The sequence below is a fragment of the Perissodus microlepis genome, chromosome 17 (assembly GCF_051167445.1).
Source record: "Perissodus microlepis isolate ML-2025 ecotype Zambia chromosome 17, ASM5116744v1, whole genome shotgun sequence".
Classification (NCBI taxonomy): domain Eukaryota; kingdom Metazoa; phylum Chordata; class Actinopteri; order Cichliformes; family Cichlidae; genus Perissodus; species Perissodus microlepis.
The window spans coordinates 36,949,305-36,972,366 of NC_140477.1; the positions used below are offsets into that span (position 1 = coordinate 36,949,305).

The 23,062-nt window shown below is 46.2% G+C and overlaps 1 protein-coding gene across 2 annotated transcripts; it reads right to left on the minus strand.

The window, feature by feature from the left end:
- Positions 1 to 14,200: 14,200 nt before the first annotated feature.
- On the minus strand, positions 14,201 to 22,084 carry LOC146370044 (ankyrin repeat and SOCS box protein 13-like). 2 transcript variants are annotated; one of them, XM_084910114.1, is made up of 6 exons: positions 21,914 to 22,079; positions 19,322 to 19,509; positions 19,061 to 19,217; positions 18,849 to 18,983; positions 18,108 to 18,299; positions 14,201 to 17,845 (listed from the first exon to the last, which is right to left on the minus strand). In XM_084910114.1, exons 1-6 carry the CDS (start codon positions 21,954 to 21,956, stop codon positions 17,718 to 17,720), a joined length of 843 nt encoding a protein of 280 aa, XP_084766240.1. In that variant the 5' UTR covers positions 21,957 to 22,079; the 3' UTR covers positions 14,201 to 17,717. The 2 variants fall into 2 exon arrangements, with proteins under 2 accessions (XP_084766240.1, XP_084766239.1); XM_084910113.1 differs by having other exon boundaries at positions 17,732 to 18,299; positions 21,914 to 22,084.
- Positions 22,085 to 23,062: the final 978 nt, after the last annotated feature.

Below are 23,062 nucleotides of genomic sequence, written 5' to 3' on the forward strand. Positions count from 1 at the left end.
CAATAACTGTCTTGATGCATGCTCAGTCATCAGGTCAGTAAAATGCAACGGGACCTTTGGATCATGGCTGTGCAGACCACACGTTCTGCAACTGTCAGTGCAGCGAGGTGTACCTGCTGTGAATGTAGATTTGTATTGGAAACAAAGCAGAGACTTGGAACTGAACACATTTCAGTCACAATGCCTTTGAGCTTTAATCCACTCCTGGAGGTAGATGATAACTCCTCAGGTCACAGGTTGTCATCATCTCCTCCACTTGTTTTATTTTGACTGGTTTCTTGGAAAGGATGCTGATGAAGCTCCCAGCATGGAGCCACATGTTGTGATCAGTGTCATACTGAAGAATCAATAATGGGATTATTACTGTATTTATTTGCTTTCTGTACTTTCCTCTTTGTGTTAAATCTCCTGGTTAGCCTCCACCAACTCCAGCTGTTAGGTGCTCCCACCCATAAAAACAGCTGTTACCACTGAACCTGCATCATTAAACACTAAAATAATATCCTGACATTCACCTCATATCCTAATTCTTTTTCTGTGTGAATATTCTGCACATCAGTGATCCTGTGGCCGTGACGTTAAACTGCAGTCAGTCAGGCCTGATGGTGAAAAGCCTCCTTTGTCTCGCAGCCTCAGACCTTGTCCAGCTTCTAATGGCTCCTACTGGAAGTCAGAGCTAAATTGAACGTCTCGCCAAAGCAGATGTTGGATAGAGGCCGGTGTGTGTGTGTGTGTGTGTGTGTGCGTGCGTGCGTGCGTGCGTGTGTGTGTGTGTGTGTGTGTGTGTGTGTGCGTGCGTGCGTGCGTGCGTGCGTGTGTGTGTGTGTGTGTGTGCGTGCGTGCGTGTGTGTGGGTGTGTGTGTGTGAGAGAGAGAGAGAGAAGATGAAAAGATTAAACGGTGAAGGAGCAAAAATGAGGTGTTTGTGCATTTCAGCCTGCATCCATACAGCGATGCAGCTTTAACACGATTTAGCAGCAGTTACGGTTCCTTCAGATGTTTGCAGCTACAGCTTAGGTAGGTGTTAGATTTCACAGCGAGCCTCTGCAAATCTAAAAGTGTGCCTGGCCTGTGTGAATAGTCTGGATCCTGCCCGCATTAATCAGTACATTTCATCATGTTACGCAACAATTCATGGAGCGTGGCACAATGGCAGGGCTGGAAAACTCTGTTATGGCTTTGATGGCACACGTGCTGACCTATCAGAGCTAACGGTGACATGGGAATCGTCTTGGTGCCAGTGTAGAAGCTCTGCTTTGGGTGTGCGTGCGTGAGCATGTTTCTGGTATTAGCTGCTGTGGATCAAAAGCTGTGGACAGCAGTGGAACGTTTGAGTTTTGTCAGTGTTTCCGTGCAGACAGCCGAGTGTTTAAAACTGCAGGTGAGGTCAGGCGGACCAGGGGAGCACTACAAATGCAATGGCATGCTGGGAAATCCAGCTGAAGGCAGCTGTTTTCCATATTTTAGGTGTTGACGAGGTGAAAAAGGGGGCGAGGTCTAGTTCAGACAAGTATGTGGAAGGAAGCGAAGTCCAAGCAGGAGAGGTGGTGAGCAGGACGAGTTCAGTGTCAACATAAACAATCAGGAATTTACACGCTTACTTGCTGCATCCACAAACTAGCTTAGCTGTTTGCATTGTTCTGTTTGGCCAAGAGCTGAAAAGACTGTGCTGCTCCCCACAGTGATGGATGACGAGATCACAGCGTGCTCGATCTCCTCAAAACAATCCAAAAGTTAAATATACTTGAACTTTGATTAGATTTACACCAGCTGTACACAAGCTGTGTGCGCTGGGCCTTTAATCAACGTGCACTTAGAGTCTGGAGGCAATTACTGGTTGATTTATGAAGTAGTAGCTCATTTCTCAGTCGGCGCGGGAGTTCACCCTCGAGGTATATCCTTGCCAGTCCTGCTTGAACCTCATGCGTGTGGTTTCTAAAGGAAAGTCTAGACTGGTGTTGTCCAGGTTTCCACTGCGATCATCCAGGAAACCAGACTAATGCTATTCGCTCCACAGTCTGTTTGGTGAGCTTGTACTCTCTTCTTCATGACTTTTGTGCACTGGCCCAGGTACGACATCACGTCCTCGACTCCTCGCTCCTTCACTGCACCCCACACCCTCTCATTTGCTTCCTTCATTCCTCCACCCGCTGCCTCCTCTCACTGTAGCTCACGATGTTGTTTTTGACGCCCACCTGACCTCATCTGTGAGCCGCTGAATCACAGCAGCATCACTGAGTCTTATTTTTGGCGCATCCTTCACTACAGGACGTGTGCTAATCCACACTCACAGAAATGATGTCCCACTGTGTCAGAAACACTCTGTGCTCATTCATCAAAGAACCAATTAATAGTAACAATGAAACTATTTCTATCTTCAGCTCAGCTGCTTTAAAGCCATACAGTCTGTGGAGCAGAGTACTGGTTATGATGTGGTGCGTGTCGTAGCACATGTGTGGGAGTCAGCTGATTATACTTGATCTCTTAAGTCTGCCTGACGAATTCTACCTGCGTGGAAATGTTCCTGTTCACCTGTAATTACAGTCCAAATAAAGCAGGTCATGTGAACACAGTGGGTGACGAAGCACAAAGCCGCTAATCTGCAAAGATTAATGCAAACTGACAAAAATCTAGACAACAGTCTCTGCCACAGTGTCTGCACCAGGATTATATAATGAGTGTAACAAAAGATGGATGTGGCTGTGTCATTCCAGCCGTAATCCAACCTCATCTCCTTTAAAAACCATTATAGGCACCAAACAGAGAGTAAGAGCTGCCAATGCAGCCGTGACAGATCTGACCTGATGTGGGTTTGTTACATAAGGAAAATAGTCCCTCTCTGTAGAGTGGATACAGGAAGAAACACCAACATGCAAGTCACTTAATTAAAGGAAAAACCCAGCAGCAGGCAATGGCAGTACACTTTGTTATGTAATGAAGTGTACTCACATATATGTATATGTTTCCAGTCTTACTGACTCACCTGTAGGTCATACTGGGATCACTGGTGTCAGCATTTTATTCTTTACACACCATGTTTGCAGCCCACTGCAGGTCCACGTCCTCCATAACATCCACAGTCGGCCTCTTACTGACAAGCTGACAAATGTCCTACTGCTTAGCTCCCTCATAAGAATCTGACCTTTGACCTTTTGTCACAGGGCCTAAAAGCCTGACAGTGCACCTGCCTGCCACCCTGAAACACAGAACACACACACACACACACAGCTGCAGAGTATCTGTGTCAACAGTCTCTTACTGAGCAGATGAATTTCCCTGAAACTGATCTGCTCGAAGGACCCTGAAGAATTTCAACTGTCTTGTAAAATATTCAAAGAGGGTTTTCCTTCAGAAAGCCGACACTGACCAATAAACTCGCAGCATTTCACGCTGCCAACTGGAAAAACTTACAGGGGTCTGCATACATGCAGACGTATGCAGGGCACACATGGCATTATTGCTACCATGCCAGCGTGCCCAGTGTGAGGGGTTATATGCAGCTTAGTGGAAAAAGCATCCCAGAAGCTGGCCGGTTACACCTGTGGAAGATGGTGGAGACAGCCCATCATTAAAGCAGTAAATGGAGGAATATCCTCTGGAAGAAAATGCTCATGCGTCCAGTTGAGCTCCAAACACAATGAAAAACACCGCTCGCACTCTGTCTCGTATTTCATGTGTCTGCGTTCCTACCGCTTGGCCCCTGGTTGCAGACGTTCAGCGCTCCGCCTCCGATGGAAAACTTCACTCCATTCGCATCAGCAGCTCGTATTTTGGCTGGGCTGGTCCCAACGTCACATCAAATGCCTTAGCAGACGTCTGCGCTGAGCTTCACAGCCGCGGTGCAAGGAATCCAGACGTTACGAAATATCCCGAGAGGGTCGAGGGGATATCTCGCTTAGAGACGTGTGAGGTTTGTCGGGGCGTCGCATTAGAAACACAAGTGGACATGTGCTAGGAAAAAAGAGGACATTAACAGTTAGGCCTCTTAAATCTGTGATGTTCAGAGGATGCAGGCCTGAGATTAGATATGATAAGTTACTCTGGAGTTCCTCAGCCAGTGTTAATGCATGCTGAACATGTGCCATAGTATATTTTCTATAAAGCACAAGCAATCACCTGCCTGTGTACAAAGTCACTTAGACTCATCACTATATTTGCAGCAGACGTTTTACTGTCTTTGGTTTTTGTTTCACTGTATTTCAGTGAAATGTCTCCCTGAACAGCAGACAGACACACGTTTGTCAGGAGCCCACACAGTTTAAAGATGTGGTCTTTCAGGTTATTATGTCATTATAAATCAAGATTAATGGTACAAGGTGCTTTTAATGCCTCTATCAAATGAATAATGTGAGGGAGAGCGACGGGTGGAAGTGACAGAGCCTCTGTGGTGGATCTGTAGGGCTGTTCAGTGCTCTGAACAGTGCGCACAAACGCACACTCTCCTCCGATGTGTCGGCCTGCTCGCTCTCTCACGCCACCTCACGCTGCAAACCTGCTGCCCTTTCACCTTTACCCTCCCTCCCCACACACATCTCAGAGGTACTACAACTGGGTTAGTGGCGCAGCAGGCGGCCGTGGTGGAGGTGTGGACCGTTTCCAGGAATAACACTCGTCCCCTTCCCTGCTCTCTGATCCGTTGCTGATTTTCCAGTTTTCACAAGTGAGCCTGGAAAGTGTGAGTAAGCATTTCCTGTGGAAAGCTACAGTGTCGGCGTAGTAATCAGGCTTTGGAGCGATGAGAAAGTGTAGAAACGTGGAAACGTGAAGAGAAAAGAAAAATGCTGCGTCAGCATGAGAGGTGACAGATCCACATGTGCGGGGTGGAGGTGCAGAGAGGGAATGCCAGGTCAGGAGCTCATCGTCAGAGGTCAGAGGTCAGAGGCACTGCACAAGGCCTGCTCTATGAAGGAGATATTCACCTGAGAACTACAGAAATACACCAGTAAACATGTGAACACAACCAACACGCTTCCAAGATTTCAGACACATCTGAAACTGCAGATCCATCATTCTCCTTTTCATTCAGACGCTGCCTGCTTCACCATGGCTGCTGAGCTGTGACATGTTCCTACAGCTTTGTGTTTGTATGACAGTGGAGCACTCACAGCTCCACAGCAGTGCGCTCTGCAGCTACGTCCACACTAGCCCAGATAAATGTGAAAACGGCGTTTTTGTCTGAAAACGCTCCGCGTCCACACTAGCGTTTTCAGTCAGAGTTTTTTAAATGGACTAACAATGAGGTGGAGTTGTTGCTGCGAGTAACACAAAAATACAAAGTTGCAAAAGTGAGTGAGAATTAAAGAATTTGAAGAAAAGCTCTCTGGAGCACGTACAGACTGATATTAATCTTTAACAGGGCTGTCAAACAAAACAGCTGCTGTATAATGCCCTCTGCTATCTTAGTTTAATTGGTCACATGACTGCCCTCCACATGACTGCATCATATGACCAACACGCATCATTGTTTTAGAAAGGCTCCGCTTGGAGAGCGTTTTGAAAACGCTGCGTTTGCCTTGACTGAAAACGCCGTCTCAGTGGGCGGGAGGCCAAACTGCAGGGTTAGAGCAGCTTTGGTGTTATCAACTAATATCAAAGTGTGAGAAAGTAATAAAAAAGGAATCTACTTGCTGGCATCATGGACACAAACATGTTTTCCTCCGATTCCTCAAAGGAAGAATGTCCTGGCTTCAAATCCATCGGAGCCTTTATGTGTGGAGTCTGACTAACTGGCAAATGAGCTACAGGTATGAATGTGAGCATAGATGCTCCATCATCTTTCACAGCAGTCTGAACAGGACAAGCAGAAGAAAACAGATACTGGTGTTTCTATAGGAAGCATTTAGTTTCCTAATGAAGTATTTTATAATACTAATGTGTTAAAAAAGAAGTGAAAACTTTGTAGAGTGAAGTTTGGAGGTCTGATGTGAGCAGCGAAACTCTTCACTTCATCACCGACGGTCTGCGGACCCTCATGTCAGCACTCTGTCTGCTGGACACAGGGAACCAGAAAAGCATGGACAGTGCAGCTCATGGCTGTGAGAATTGCACAAATTGCCGTGAGGCTGCATTGGATGAATGTCACTGAGCTGTGAGCGTTTAGCTTCAGTACTTCTCTGGCACATCAGCAGGGGATAAACACACGAGACGATGACAGAAGCCATCAGTCTCACCAGCCAGCACCAAAGAAGCATGTGAGCTTTGAAAGCAGGGCAGGACGGCTGCAGGTTCAAACTGCTCTCCTTTCAGGCGCCAGGCTGATCTGTTCAGGCTAATCTGATCTTTCAATAAACTATTATTAGAGTTTAGAGAGAAGCAGCGATTTAATGCTGCAGGGGAAAGTTTAAGTCTTTGTTTTATTGCTGAAGGCACACAGTGTCTGCAGACACACACACGCACCTACAGCAAACACAGCGAGGGGTTACACAAAGATGCATGCACACACTTACAATACAATACAGTTTTATTTATATAGCACATTGAAAAACCCAAAGGCACCAAAGTGCTCACAATGATACAGAGACTCAGCATACATCAATTCAGAAGGTAGGCACTCACAGACCGGAAGAGAAAAATAGTTATGCTCAATTCAGGAGGATGGTCAGTTCATGAATGCAAAAACCAGCAATAAACTTTATTATAGGTTTAAAAAGGGTATAAACTGAGAAAGCCAGGTTAAATAAGTAAGCTTTCCATCTCGATTGGAAGGACTGGATAGAGTCTGAGGCACGAGTAGAAGCAGGGAGGCTCTTCCAAAGGTGCAGCTGAAGCAAAGGCACGATCACTTAGCTGCCATTGAACCGACTGTCATGTGTTCACTCAGACTCAGATACTCTGCTGTTGTTTCCGGGCAGCATTGCAGCAGGCTGCAAAACAAAACTGCATCACAGCAGTGCAGCTGTAAACACTTAGACTTTATCAAACTTGATCATTTCAGCCAAAGTTCATGAGCTTCGGAGTCGGACGCTCCTCACAGACATGCACTCTGCTGGTTCCTGCTGTAAAGAGGCCCAAATGTTTGTTCCTGTTTCAAACAGGCTTGGCAGCAACATACTGTGTTATTCATCGACATGCGTTCTTTGACCCTGATGTTAGAAACATCACTAAACTGAATTTTACTCAGCTCTGTTTCCTGCAGATGACACTGGTAATTACACACGTTTGACTCGGTCATAATTCGTTCTGTATGTTTAACACAAAAAGTCTTTTTTAATCTGCGTGTTTGTTGGTCAGAGATGAATCTTAACGGTGGTGACGCAGCTGTGTCTGCAGCAGTGACAGCTGGAACAGGACTGCGTCCATCGCTCACTCACCTGCCACCGTGTCTCTGAACGCTGTGCTTTCATCTCCTGCATTTCTACCACGACTGACCTTTAACCTCTGATTTGTCCTTGTTCAGTTCAACACAGGGATTACAGGGCTTTGCTAATAATTGTATTCAGATTTAATTGTTTCATGTCATCTTAATCATCAAGTGTATGAAGTGAGCATATAATACTGGTCCAGCACGGTGGGGTGGGCCCAGCCTGAGGTCTCCCACCACACTCACAGGGTCAGGATACGACTCGTGTTGGAACTTCACACACATCACATTTCAGTGATTTGCATCGGGAGCCAACGAGTTAGGTAACTTGACTTGTACCTGCCAAAACTGCTTCACCGCTGTGTTATTACAGAAGAATGGGGTCACGTTCATCATATATTTAGCATATTTATGTGGCATTCAGTACATAACAAGCACAGGTTTCAAGAATCTCAGCATACAAAGCAGCGACACACACATTGTGCCAAAGTATTTACAACCTGACGGCTCCGCCTTCAGCCCCAGCACCAACATCTCTGCTGGTATGTAGAGTGAGCTCTCAGCGTGTGCACACTGAGGTGAGGACCGTGTAATTAGCAGCTGTCAGGGAGAGAAACACAATCTGAAAACCAAACAGCAGCTTCAGCACATTCTGTTCTCCACATTTGTTTTTCAGGTGACATAATGACATCAGCTCACACAGACAGGACAAAGCCACTCTCACATGAACATTTATCAGCCGTCAGACGGCGTTTAGGAGGAAAATCATTTCAGTCCAACTTTAATTCAGTTGTTTATAAAAACCTCTACAGTGTGAACTCTGACAAACAATGATCGGGCCCAGTTGCAAACACTATAATTGTATAATACTGATGAGTAAAATGTCCAAATAGTTGTTATGATAATGATTTTAATTGCTGAACACAACAGAAACACTCTTTGATTCACAGTATTAACAATAACGGGACTGTTGCTGGAACAATGAGTAAAGGCTATCAATAAAAACTAAGTTTAAAGTAACCAATTAAAGTTGCTTCCATCTTTAGCTAATTAATAAAGTGCTTGAAACATCTGGCTGACATTCTTTAAATGTTCACATACGTGAAGTCGTTGAATATGTGCATGAAACAGAAATGTGCTCGTGTGTCGCTTCAAAGTGAACAAAACGAACAAACTGTGGATAGAAAAGTAAAAGTGACACACGAGCATTTGCTTGTGTGTGAACATCTTTGTTTAATGTGCAACACTGTGTCTGTGTGGCAGAAAGAGCTCATCAACAATCACTGACGCGTGCAGCTTTCATCCACAGGCAACGGCCTCACACAAACACTCCTTCTCTGCTTTTTGGTGTGTTTTCTCTCTGCGATTCACACACTCGTGGTGAGCGTCCTGCACGGACGGGAGCAGGCGGGGATCGAACAGCAGAAACCTGCACACAGCTCACGCTGAGCTCTAAGCTCATGTAAGGAACAATAAAACTGAAACTTTGCATTTGCTTAGTTTCGACTGGCAGCCATGTGTCTCAGCATTCTTCAAATGATTTAACAGTTCTTCAGGTTCGTTATACAACCTCACCTTGACCTGGTATGTGAATATTTGCTTTTAATGGGAGCTGCCCGGTTGAACATGAAGCGTAAATAGACAGGTGTAACGTAGTCTGATCAGGGAGGGCAACTACTGTACAGTTTCATCCTCAGGTATTCACAGAGTGACGAGTGTGTTCGTTCTCAGCGTGTGACGCTTGAAGGCTGGCAGTGAGCTCACCTGTTTAGTATTGAAAGATGTTTTTGATTGGTTCTCCAGCTTCGTCGGCCTTTGGTCAGGACACACATGAAGAATCTGTTCAGCAGCAGCGCTGTGGCCATGACTCAGTTTAAATCTGGGCTGAGAATGAACAGTCAGTGTTCTTAGGAAGGACCTGTCATGTGTTATGATACTGAATGGTAACGGTCAGGCCGACTGTTCAACCAACCACATTGTTGTTATCCTTCACGCACTGGCTCACAGGTGGCTGGTGCTGTTTCTCACCATGAGGTGACATTTGTAGAAACACAACATCAGTGTTCCTTCACTCTCAGTCTGTGCTGCATCCATCTGGAGTAAGAAAACATTTGCCACAGAACATTTGACCCTCTGAGGCCAAACTGATTGTGACCGACTCTTCTGTCAAACAGCTGCTTAGAGTTACCACCTGCTGTGTGATGACTAGACCTCTGCTGTGTTTGGGCCCGTGGATCTTTTATTCGTCCTGGGCAGCAGCAGCTAACGAAGGCAGATCATTCAGCTTCCCCGTGAAGTAAAGGAACTCTCCACAGAACAGCAGAAGGTCAGCCGGTCGTCGTGCGGGCCGAGGCCTCTCACGCTTCACTGGATCTGCATCAGCCGCTGAAAAACAAAGACTGAGAGGGAAAGCGTCTGGGAAGGAAACTCTGTTGACTTCATTCGCACCGAGGCAACTTTATTTGAGATTGGAAAACTCCGTGACGGGGGACTCCCTTCAGAAACTACTACCAGATGTCTCCACCATCGCGCTGCTTTTGAAGTGTCCCTGTGCGCTCGTGAGCGTGAGTGCGTATAACCCCGGGCGCTGTGATCCAGACACACGTGAATATGTCAGACCAAAGCAGTCTGTGAGTGTGGGAGCAGACGTGAGGGCGGAGGCCAGACAATTAAGCAGCCTTTAATCTACTGTTGTAATCAATAAATGATTATAATTAAAGCGTTAATCTTCTATATCTGTTTCCAGCATCGCTGCTGGTTTTGCCTCATGTTATAATTTACAAGATGGATGTTTGCTTGATTTATGTCATTGTTATGTTTTTCTTGTTGCTTGCTGGGTGGTGTCTGTGGAATTTCTCAGTGTCCACCCTCAGACCGAGACTCGGTGCTCCTGATAGCGGACAGGAAGGATCTGATCGCCTCGCAGAGTGAGTCAGCTGTAGTTCCCTTTAGCAACACTTTAGTGTACAGCATGAACGTTTTTAGTAGATGTTTGTTCTTTAGAAGATTCATGTTGATGAGAACTGGAAATAAAACCCTCTCACGCAGGTTTACTGACACACTGCTGGTAATACTTAGTGCACCAGAACGGCCTCATTAAGTGATGATGCTGGATACGTTTGCCTAAAATACACCAGCTATTTTTCTCTGTGAAGACTAAAACACTGCCAGGTACTGTGTGCTGCTGGGATCATGTTTACACACACACACACACACATCTGCCACTTCAGTGGAAAACAAGGACATGAATGTTCCCAGTATTTAAGTCTACGCCTGTCTATAAAAGGGGGCATTTCGTGTTTTGGCAGGACGATCTGGTGTTACATCATCGGTCAGTGCAGATAATGTGATTAGGCAGTATTGATCCAGGACCAGCATCATTATGATATATCAGCTGCTTTTGGCATCTTCTCCCCGACTCTGTGGGTTAAAGCCTCAGTGAGCCAAGCTGCTGTTACGAAGTGTGTTTTAACCCAAACCACAGCATCCTGACACTAACCGAGTGGTTTACGGTGACTAAACTTTACCAGCACGTGGACGAAAAAAGGAAAAAAATCCAAAGAGACACAAACCAGAGTGTGGTGCCTAACAAGCCTAAGATGTATGCCAGGCCATCCCTCCGGTCTGTGCAGGTACGGGGCTGTGGACACTGTGCTGCAGCAGAGTGTGAGCAGTTACAGTGTTTCAGCTTCGTGTGACTGAGGAGAAATGACAGTCTGGGCTCTCTGAGCAACACGTGTTAATGGAGTGTGTGTGCTGCAGTCCCAGCATGCTGTGTGCCTGTACAACACGAGTCACATCATGTATGTCACATTATAGAAACAGCCGTGTTCAGTCCAACACAGAGAACACACGGTTTTAGACTACAATGCATATATGTGCTCATTTTTGATGAACACACTGTTCGTTATTGCACCATCGTTTGCACGTGTATGAGTCTGTTAATCATTCGACTCTCAGCCATGATAATGACGTTCCTGTGAAACAGCTGTAAATCTTTTAAAAGGTGGACGTTGCACCTTCAGTATAAAAGCACTGCAGGACAAGGCGACAGCTGCCAGTAAGAGCGCTGTTGCCTCTTCTTTTAAGTGTATTTATGTGTGAATCTGTAACAGCAACAACAATGTTACACCACACAATAAGAGCATTATTTTCTTTCTTTCTATGAAGCTTTTATTCTGACATGAATGCACGAAAGAACTCCAACAGCTGCTCCGTCACCGACATGGCCTTTCTGCAAAAAAAACAAAAAACTCTGATCCGGCAGCACAGTCGTCCATCTCAGCCCAGGCACAAAACATCAATACGGGAGCAAGAAAAGTGAGCGTGAGGCCACAGACGGTGTAACGAAAGAAGAGAAACAAGCTGCACGTTCAGGCACGCTGCATGTTTGATACAGAAACGTCCAGAGGAAGCTCGGGGATAAGTCCGTATTTCCCACCAGTGATTCTGCTCTCATTCTAAGGGAATCTCAAGTTCATTATTGTCAAATATCCAACAGTGCAGCCCTGCTCATCTGACCCCGACCCTGAAACAGTTAGCCCGGCTTTGTCTGGAGATCCAAACCTGTGACAGTCTACCTGACATCCTGCTCTACAGCTGGAGTCATCATATCCCCCATCGGTCACTGAACTCAAGCTTCCAGTTGCTCTTTCTAGACACCACCCACTTTAATGAACATCTGGATATGAACTTTTAGTGCACATGCATGTGGCCTGCAAATGTGACGCTAGCCTTCAGCGCAGTGATCACATCTGCTGCTCATTTGAGGGTGGTGATTTCCAGGCTGCAGTGTCTGTTGAAGGAGCGAAGCACTGGACCATCACAGCATCCAGCTCTGTGTTTATCTCTCAAACAAAAACCTCCCAGTTCCCGTCTGCTCAGACGCTCCAATCCACAATCTGCTTGGCTCCATTTGATTTTCCCCTGCTCCTCTTTTACCGCCAAGATGCGATGCTCCATCTGTTTATGGCCTAATGACAGATGTGGTCCTCAGGAGGCAGAGGGAGGGATGTGAGGAAATCAGCTGGGCCAAATTATTTAGCCACAAGCTGCAGAGTGGCCACAGAAGCTCATCTTCTCTTTTCCCTCGGGGTCTGAACACATGCTGACACAGCCTGTTTCATGCTCACCAACATTATACACTATCTGTTTGCATGACAAAGGATTTCTTTGTCCATGGCGCGACCTAGCGGCAAATGAGGGGAACTGAGCGGGCTGCTGCATGAGCTAAAATCATGTCGGCAGCAAACAGTGCTTATAAACAGCACTGATTCTGACAGCAATCACAAGACTACAGTCAATGAAATCTAAGTGAAATATAAAGTGTGAAAGTTACAAAGCATCTTATTTTCCTTGACTTTAAACAGGAAATGCGTGTCCTGTCCTCTTCCTCCTGAGCGTCCACATTTTGTGCATCACTCCAGTCACATGCGCTCAGCTGCTGCTGCCATAGATACACCTGCTAAGTTTTTCCATAACACAAATATCTGATAAGCCAATCACATGGCAGCATTAGGATATACTGACTTAACATGAAGAGATGCTAAAGTTCAAACTAGGAGAGAGTGATTAAGGTGGCTTTGAACATGGTGTGGTTATCGTTGGTACATGGACTGGTCTGAGAAATTCAGTAACTGGTGATCTACTGGGATCTTTCCACCCCAAAGTCATTGGGGTTTACAGAGAATGGTGTGAACAGAGGAGATATCCAGGAAGTAGCAGCTCTCTGATGCCAGAGGTTAGAGAAGGATGGCCAGACTCCTTTGAGCTGACAGGAAGGCAGCAGTAACTCACGTAAACTACTTACAGAAGAGCACACGTCATACTCTGAGTACAGCAGAGACCACAGGAGGTGCTGCTGTGGCAGCTAAGGGCAGGAAACTGAGTTAATAACATTGTTAGTAGCTGTGAATGGCAGCTGCTTGAATTCAGCACATTAGATAAACATGAGCTTTCCTCTGACCCACACGGCTCCATGTAAACGTGAGTTTGAGCTTTGTATTTGTGCACGTCACACACAACCCTGAACCAATCAAGTTATATATATAAACATATCTCCAAGTTGGTGTGGTGGTTAGCACTGTTGCTTCACAGCAGGAAGGTGCTGTGTGCGACTCCTCCACCTGCCTTTCTGTGGAGTTTGCTACTCTGGCTTCCTCCCACAGTCTTAGGACACGCAGGGTTAGGTTTGTTGGTTTGAATCCAAATGGCTGCGTGTCTGTGTGTGTCAGTCCTGTGGTAGCTGGGATAGTTTCATATTGTAAAGACGCCAGAATAATACAGAGGAATCCCCAATAATCACACAGCCACCTGTGAGCAAGTACTTGGTGACAGTGGGAAGGAAAAACAGGGAGAAGCAGCCAGTGTGCTTTATTATATGATACATTTACCTGTCGTGTGTATTTGATCATGATGAGTGATCTGTACAAGCCAACATATTTGTGTATACATGCATCTTTAATACCTGCAGTTTTACAGATCTGTTTCATCTATAAACACCTTGTTGTGCTTTAGTGCGTCATGTTTGGTTGTTTGGGACTTTTGGACTCAGTTATTGGTTACCGTGGAGCGGCTGCAGAGCAGGTCACCTACTAATTGGAAGGTTGGTGGTTCGATCCCTGCCAAGCATCCTTGGGCAAGATCCTAACACCAAGCTGCTCTCTGATGCATCCATGGGAGTGTGAATGCTGTGTACAGCACGATATAAGAATCGACACGGGAGAAATAAAAAGCCACGCTACAGTGCTGTCAACAGTCACATGCTGGTGTTTTCTAGAATAAGTTCAGCACCTGTTGTTGTGATCTGACACAGACCGATGCCTCCATGATGGCCCGGCCAGCATGCAGGTCCTGTTGTTTCTCTGAATTCATGCAGGAAAAAAGGTCAGCAAACACATCGTTAGTGCACTTTAAGTTTATTCATCACATGCAGAGCAGTTTAACAACATGGATACTGAGGACACATTGTGTGTTATTGATCAGGATTTTAATCAGTGCTCCAAACATGAGAGAGAACTGCATCTGTTCAATCAGCAGAAAAGAAATACTGTCTATAGGAAGCTTTGCTTTCAAAGCTCTGTTATGGACTGAGAGACGCTTCTTATCTTCAATAGCTGGACGCTGCCCTCGTGTCGGGTTCTTCAGCCCAAGGCTTTGAAACCAAACACATTTCATAGTAGTTATTTTCAGCCTTAAGCAGAGGATTTGATTTGTTGTTGAAGGCAGCGCTCCGTGAGAGCTGTGCTTCCAAACCATTTACAGGCTAACATTACAATGACCCCGGCTGCATTTCTTTCAAATGAGTAACAGCCTGACATGGTAAGTTTCTAGGAATCTAGATTTTGATGAACTTTTTACAGCTTGCGTATTTATGACAACAGGCCAGCATCGTGAAGCCCGCTCACGTTTGGGGTGAGAGCCAAACGAGGGAGAGAACTGAGAGATTTGGATGAAGGCGTGAACTATGAAATATTGGTTCTGAATTCTTGCCGAAGCTCTGTCAGACCAACAGTCAACACAGCAGGTGCTGATCTCCACGAGCGCCGACAGACGCCCCGTGCTCTCTAAAGCTGGGCAAGGTAACTGTGCCCGCTGGCAGCTGAAGATAGCAGCGAGGAGAAGTTAAAACGCTGAAGGGTGATGTCAGCAGGCCGCACGTGCACAGAGTTGATCCTTCATGTCATCAGATGTGAGAGGAAGAAAGGAGGAGAGTTCTCGTGGTTCAGGCTATAACATGAAGCTCTGCGACATGGAAATGTATTACACGATAATTTTGCTCATCTTGTGTCTAATAAATTCTTAATGTTAGTGAGAGGAGGCTTTACAGGATCTAATGTATATGGTCGAGTTGCTTCTTACACACAACATAAACTAACCTCAGTATGAAACCGTCTGGTTGTTTTCTCCTCAATAAAAGGTTCTCCAACCAGCTCACGGGTGGTTGTTGGGTTTGTGATGGAGGCTCCACCAGGAACTTCCTTGTGGTTTGGATGGAAAATACCAACATTTGCTAACTAACTAACTAACTAACTAACTAACTAACTATCTTTGCAGCCAATTTCACACTAGCGACTACTCGGCAGCTGGGTGTGGGATCCACGTTTTCCCTGGTAAACGGGAGTTTCAGAGCGACCTGTGTGACTCAGGCTTGCTGCTGCTGTTATTTTCAAATGGAATAGTTGCAAGTATGGAAACTATAAAGGACGGAGCCACCATTGTTACCCAGTCACAAAGACGCCGTTTGCTGGTGAATGTGACGAGAGGAGTGTACCTGCCTGTGAAACTGAGAGACGTCCCTGAGCCCACACATGAAAGTTTGTACTAAGGCCACGTCCACATTAGCCCAGATAGATTTGACAACGCTCTGCGTCCACACCAGCGTCTTCACACAGTTAAAATGCGTCATTGTTTTAGAAAGTCTACGTTTTCGCTGTCCACACTGCGACGCAAAGCACCGTTTTCAAAATGCTGCGTTTTCCTTGAGCGAAAACGCCGTCTCAGTGTGGACGGGAGGCCAAAACGGAGAGAAAACCATGCATTAGTGTGGACGTAGATCAGAGAGCAAAGAGTGTGACACTCATCACCACCCAGTGGTCATTCAACAGAATCCAGCTGTAAAGCACTTCTGCAGCAGTGTGAGTTCACAGATGTGCGTCCACTCTCTGTGTAAGTGATGTAACCTGAGCACAAGCCAGTGAAAGTTGTGATTTGTGAATACGGTGTCTTTCTGAGATCAGCAGTGGTGTTAAAAACAACAACGACTGCGTCATCAGAAACCGTCTCTGCACTGTTTAACTCTGCTGTGAGCAGCTATGAGATCCATCTCAAACACAGCGACCCAGAAGTTAAACGGTTCCTGAGACGTTTGGCTGATTATTAAGACAATTAATATTATTATTATTATTAAGAATGTGCTGCAGGTATTTACAGACACATAATCCAGTAACACTGATAAAGAGGAGTGTGGCCTGACTCCCTTTCCAAGGATAAATCACAGTTATTAACTGCCAGACAGGGAAAAAGAAACAATATAAAGAACTTTAAGGAATTCATACCAGCTTCCCGTGCCTCCTGTTAAAAAGACCTGACAGGGCTCAGTGCGTCGCCTATGAAGCAGATTTAATGGAATAAATGCCACAAGGCTATAAATAAGTGACCAGGATCAGCGTCTCCTGGAACTGCACCAGCAGGGAGCATCTGCAGAGTTTCACGCTGCAGCTCTGACAGCAGACTTGCTTGGTATTCCTCTTATAAGAAGCTGTCTTTCATTTGCACGCCATGCCCCACTTCATCATTTCATACTTTGAGTCTGTGCTGCGCTGTCCCAGCAAATCCAGCGTTTGATCCAGAAACCATTAGCTGCTGACGATGCCTCTGCTTCCAAAAGCAGCATCTCGTCCTCGTCTTCCTGAGCGTCGTTTCCAGTTAAAAATAAACAGCCTTACACAGTCACGGATTAGAAGCACACTCTGCTCTGGTGGCAGACAGACTGTTTATGAAGCTGTTTAGGACTCAGATTAGTCGCTGGCAAACAAGTCATCCACACATCATCTAACTAACAAAGTCAAACAGAGTTCAAAGAGAAGCAAAGGTGTGAGAGCCGCCGTCTCTGATAACAGAAGCTACTGTAGAGGAGACGAGTCTGTCAGTGCTGCTTATGTTTCCGCTCGCTGTCCCTGCCATCACTGCGAGTTCATCAAGTCGACTAAACGTATCACATGCAGAGAGTGAAGTGCTGAGCTTATTTTAAAGTAGCTGCGGGACTAACATCACTCTCGTTTCCTCCCGACTCGAGGTCATACCCAAAGATGTGCAGTGCAGCAGTGTTTTCCTGCTTTGTGCTTCCTCTCAGACTCACAAACTATCGACCAGCATAGAAACGAAACATTAAATGTGTATCGTGTGTTTTCAACAGCATTAGAGGCATTTACAGCACAGAGTCGAGTTCTGATTAAACACTTCCTGTTAACAGGTAGTGATGTCACAACATCAGAGTCAACATCCACATATTTTGTCCACGTTCAACACACACGTTTAAACTAGCTTTGCAAACGAGACAGAAACAAAGAACATGTTCAGTGCGTGTGTGTGTGTGTGTGTGTGTGTGTGTGTGTGCGTGTGCGTGTGTGTGTGTGCGTGTGCGTGTGTGTGTTAGAGAGCAAGCCAAGTGAAAATCAGTGTTACTCTGCTCTCTTTAAAAAGTTAAAAACATCTCATCTTACAGCAGCACTAATGCGATCACACAGCCTGAAAACGCCGAGTGCAATAGCTGCTGCAGTGTTTGCATGGCAGGGTTCTTAAACTAAACGAATCTCAGGCAGCAGCTCCAGAGCTGTGCCAGCTGTTCTCATATTTAACACAGTGCTGTGCAGTTTCCAGTCCTTTGAGCACCGGTCGGCTCCTCCTGCAGGTGGCGCTCACTGATAGCAGAGGTAGCTGATGATGAGTTTAGGGACCTCCAGCTGGCCTATGACATTTACAGCCCTGGTGCCGAGCTTCCTCCTCACTGCCAACCTGCTGAGCTGCTGCAGACTCAGAGGAGAGGCTGAACACGGGGAAAACATGTCAAATCTCTGTTCATAACACATGCAAATGACAATATGACATTTTTCACAAGAACAAAATGACGTGTTAGCCTCTAGAATACTGATTCACTGTCAGAGTAAAGCTGGAGAAGTGAAAGACAGCTGAGCAGCTGTGCATCAGAATATTATGGTACATGTCAGGTGTCGTCTTTCTGGCGCTTCGTGGAAGTGAAAACGATCCTCTCGTGCCTCCTGCTGGTGCTGCACACTCATTAAACTTACTCTCATAAGACTGTAGGCAGGCTGCAGAGGGAGAGCCCGGCGTGGTGTAGTCCACGGGTCTCCTCTCGTGTTGATCTCGAGCGTAGATGTTGGCTCCAAACTCCACCAGCATCTCGATCGTCTCCACCCGCATGCTTTTAGCAGCGTGGTGCAGCGGAGTCTCGTGCAGCCTGGCGGCGTTCACTTTAGCGCCTACGGAGAACAGAAACATTGAAGCCTGAAGGAAGACGTCGGTGTGGTTATTTAACACACATCGTTGCACCGCGGCGGTTCGTGCCGCGCCTCAACACAAAGCTCAGTTTCTCAGGGGGGCAAACATTACTGACGGTGGTGCTTTTTGTTCTTTCTGGAGCATTTCTGTGATTGTGTGCCAATAATGTCTGAAGAACACTCGTGTTTTTACCAACAGCATGTTGGAAACCTCTCTCTGTTAAACAGTCCTGGCAGCCGGCCGTGCCACCCTCACACGCCTGTGGCATCAGGATGAAAATCCTCTGTTGCCTCGTTCTCGTGTTCCCAAAGCTGAGCGTTCACAGTCCCAGCGTGACCAACAACAGTACCCACCATCCTTTTACGGCTCCGGGGTAAAAAGCACAAAATAGAAATTCCATAAAGGGGCTAAAAATGTGTTCTCATCTGCTCCTTAGACACCGACCTGCTGGTCTACAGTTAGCACGCTGACTGTAAGGTAGCTTACATTGTGTTGTACTCTGTGATTCATCCTACTGTGCAGACCCTCACCTGCATTGAGCAGCTCTCTAACACAGTCCGTGTGCTCATTAGCACAGGCCACGTGCAGCGGGGTGCCGTAGTAAAGGTCATACGCCTCGAGACAAGCTCCCATGGAAATCAGCAGCTTCACACACTCAGAGTTTCCTGAAATACAAACATATATAAAATTAACTTTTATTTTCCAAAAACACAGACAAAAGCACAACACGCGACACTCTCACCTCCCATGCAGGCCTCGTGCAGGGGTGAGGCTGTGCGGGAGGTGAGGGCAGGGTTCGCCTTGGCACCGTACTGCAGCAAAAGCCTCACACACTCCAAACTCCCAGCTGAACAGGCATCACACAGCGGGGTACTTCCATCCACATTCCTTGCATCCACCTGACAGCATCATGGGGAACAGAGTGTTTTTCATCAAGCCATTTCTACTCGTTTGATCTACAGTTTGACAGACTGTAGATCACATGACTGTGTCTGTGACTCACCTGAGCTCCAGCCTCAAGCAGCAGCTGCACACACTTGGCCTGTCCGTGCAGGCACGCCTCGTGCAGCGGTGTGATGGAATCCACGGCCACCATGTTGACCGAGGCTCCGCCCTGAATGAGCTCCTCCAGTTGGGAGGCCTGGCCGAGCGACGCTGCCTTGTGCACCTCTGTTCGCTCCGCCCAGCAGCCTGCAGAGGAGCACGTCCAATAAGAACTGAAACCTCATCACATTTCCACCATCTCATTTATAGTAGCTGTTCTGCTGGGGTTTCTCAGTTTGCATGTTACCTGTGGAACACCTATACACTCGCAGACCCGGGGCTGAACGCAGACACGATGGAAAAAGGACAAACCTGGTGTGTCCTTAGGAATCTTGAAGGACTGTTTACATAAATATCAACATGCTGTAAAAGTTGCTTAATCTCTTCTAACAGTCATTTAAAAACCTCCCACTCATTCACCTCTACAGCTTCCAAAATACTTTGTGAAAGATTTCAACAGTTTCTACTGGAAAAATATCAGATTTGAGGTACTGGTCCCTACTGGGAGGGTCTTCCTGTCCATCGTTGCCTGCTGCTGTAAACCAGTGTGAGCCTGTGTCTTTGTCAGTGTTAAATGAAGCGTACGTGTAGGTTCAATAAGGAAGCTCACATCCGTCTGCTCCCAGGTGTTGCCGGCTAAATCTAAACTTCACATCACTTCCACTTTCCCACGCTCTCAAGCTGTTTGTGACATCACTATTCTAGTCCAATCATCTTTGTCTTGGCCTTCTTCGGGCCAATCAGCATTCACGCCGTGTACTTTAGATCTCACCGCGCATCTTTGGGAACCCCTGTTTTTCGGACGCTTGTAGATCCAAGCCGACACTCACAGTATCCTGTTATGAAGGCTCGAGCATTGTGGCCATTAAGGGAACTGCTCCACAGTGGTTTAAGTCTTACTTTATGAATAGGAGCTTCTCAGTCCAGATAGATGCTTCTTCCTCAGCTGCAGCACCTCTTACTTGTGGAGTTCCTCAAGGATCCATCCTAGGGCCACTCTTATTTTCCTTATATATGTTGGCTCTAGGGTCTATTTTTATTTTAAATATAATATCTCTTCCCACTGCTTTGCTGATGACATTCATAAAAAAAGAAAAAACAAGTCTTGGACGCAGCGTTTTCAGTGGGAGAAACGTTTCATCACTCATCCAAGTGACGTTGGATCCCAAAAGGTTGAACAGAATCAGCTTTTTGGGATTTACTTACCTGGATGACTGAGCATGCATGAAGACAACTCTGTGAAACTGTTATCGGACTGTCTTGCTGGTATAAAAGTCTGGATGAACTCAAACTTCCTCCACCTTAACAATAGCAAAATGGAGGTTATGGTATTTAGGAGATCAGATCTTTCCAAAACCATTCTTGAGCGCTTTGTTGTTCACTCCTCTGTCAGGTATCTTGGCATATTCTTTGACAGCTCCTTTAAATTCACAAAGCAAATAAGCTTTATAGGCTTTATTCAGCTATGACTTCTTGCTAAGGTAAAGCTTTATTTTCTTCCTAAGGATTTTGACAGATTGAGCCATGTTTTTATATCAACTTGCCCAGATTACTGCAGTTCCCTTTTTGTTGGTGTCCTGGTGTATTTTGGTGTTTTTGCTCTATAAATAAAGTGGACATATATAAACATATATGGAATTAGTACTTTTCAAGCTTTACTACCACTCGGTGACCAATGCGTGATGGTCAGTGTGTGTGTGTGTGTGATTCTAAGTTCCTGTTCCTGGCACCCTTTGTACCAGGTTTATTTGCTCCTTGTGGGGTTGCATGGACTTCCTCCCACAATCCATAATCAATCCATTTCATAGACACACATACTGTGTGCCGGTGGCCTTCTGTCAGTACAAGCTGCCTAGTCAAATCTAAAAGTGGACATAAATTAAAACATGCCAAAGGATGTTCATCTCAGACCGCGCTGTCATAAAGCTTCTTGCATCTTTGCATCCTTAATATCACATCCTCTACAGAGACAAAGTCAAATGTATGTCTCGATGCGTGCTTAATCATCCAAGTAAGGAAAAAAGGTTGATTCTGTTCATCTGGACGAAGCGAGAAACGTTTCGTCATCATCCAGTGACGTCTTCAGTCCCAGCTGACTGCAGGTGTCCCCAACCTTATAAACGGGACATTTACACGATGACTCAAACTAGCACCACTGACCTAGAATACGCTAATTGTCAAGACTGACCACTGATCAATGCTCTTTGATCAGTGGTTGTGATCGATTGTAGTTTATGGTTCACGGCTCAGTGCGTGAGTTCAATAAGGAAGATTGTTTTCATTTTTTACCGCGTGCCACTGCTCGGTGTGTGTGCGCGTGCAGGCCCGTGCAGGCCCGTGCAGGCCCACGCAGGCTCATGCGGGCAGCAGCGAAGGTGTCTCTCACGTCATCGTCACGTTTTCCAGGTGAATAAATTCTGTGTAATAACATGACAGCTGTCATTACCTGCCAGCTACAGAACAAGGATTACGGTAGCCGGCTGCCAGTCCTGCCAAGCTGACGTCAAACTCGACTAACGACCGTCTCGTTGTTGTCTGCTCTCGTACTCACCGATGTCGCCAAAGAAATAGGGCCGAGACTTTTCAGTGTCCATCCTCCGACTGCTTCCCCCGCAGAACAAGCTAGGCTGGCATGAAACGCGGGGACTTGCGGTTGTTTGTAAACAGTTGCGTCCTCGCGCTCTACGTGCGGCAGGAGTCACGTGACAAAACCCGACCTCCGCGGGCATGTTGGACTTTGTAGTTTTTACCCCAAATAAAACCGTTTCACGCGTGGAGAGTGCAACTAATATTTATTCCAACTCAGGTTAAATAATATCCTAGGGGGGTGTAAACAACCTGTCCTGAACAAAACGCCTGGTCACGATCAAAGCTGTAATCTGGTGTATTTAACACACAGCAGCTCGTGTTGGAACCACAGAGTAGCTGCCCTGCAGGTGGAGAAAGTACAGGAAGATTTCCCACTCACAATATCTTCTGTTGAGAGCTCCTGTAGATTTTCTCTGAACAGGCTTTGATCAGCTGACCTGTGTAACTGCTGCTGCTCTGAGGTTTCACTGAAGTCAACAGTTTGTAACCCAATATTTGACAAGCTGATTGGCTGATTTCCATTCCCCACACTGACAGTACACTGTTTATGCTGTTTTCATACCAGATGGTATAAAGTTGGCATGAATTCAGTGAATTAATCTAAGTGTCATCAGCTACCCTTGATGCAATCTAATTCTGATCACGAGCACCTCTGTGCACCAGTCACACACTGTTCTTTACTCTAAATCCATCACAGTGCACCTCACTACCCTGTTTATCCTACACAAAACAACTGTAGCATCTCCTTTCATGTAGCATCTCCTGGTGACCAACACCCAAACAGGACAGCCATTCATCGACCGTCTCAGGGGCATCTTTACACAGCCTGGGGTCTTGCCTGGTGTGACAGACCCCAGCCTCTATGGATCTTGTGCTCGGAGTTCTGGACTTGACCCTCCATGCATGGTCAGGAGCTTCCTCGTCTTGACTTCTATCTCCTCCTTTGGCCAGCTTATTATCCCAGCAGGGTAAAATAACTTGACCTGAGTCACTGATTTGCTCTTGGAGTAATTCTGGTAGTCTGGCCAGTGTCGCGTAATGTGGAGTAGAGAGAGCTGACAGACCCCTGGCCATCACAGCTGAGCCGATAAAGGAAATTGCCTTATGTGTT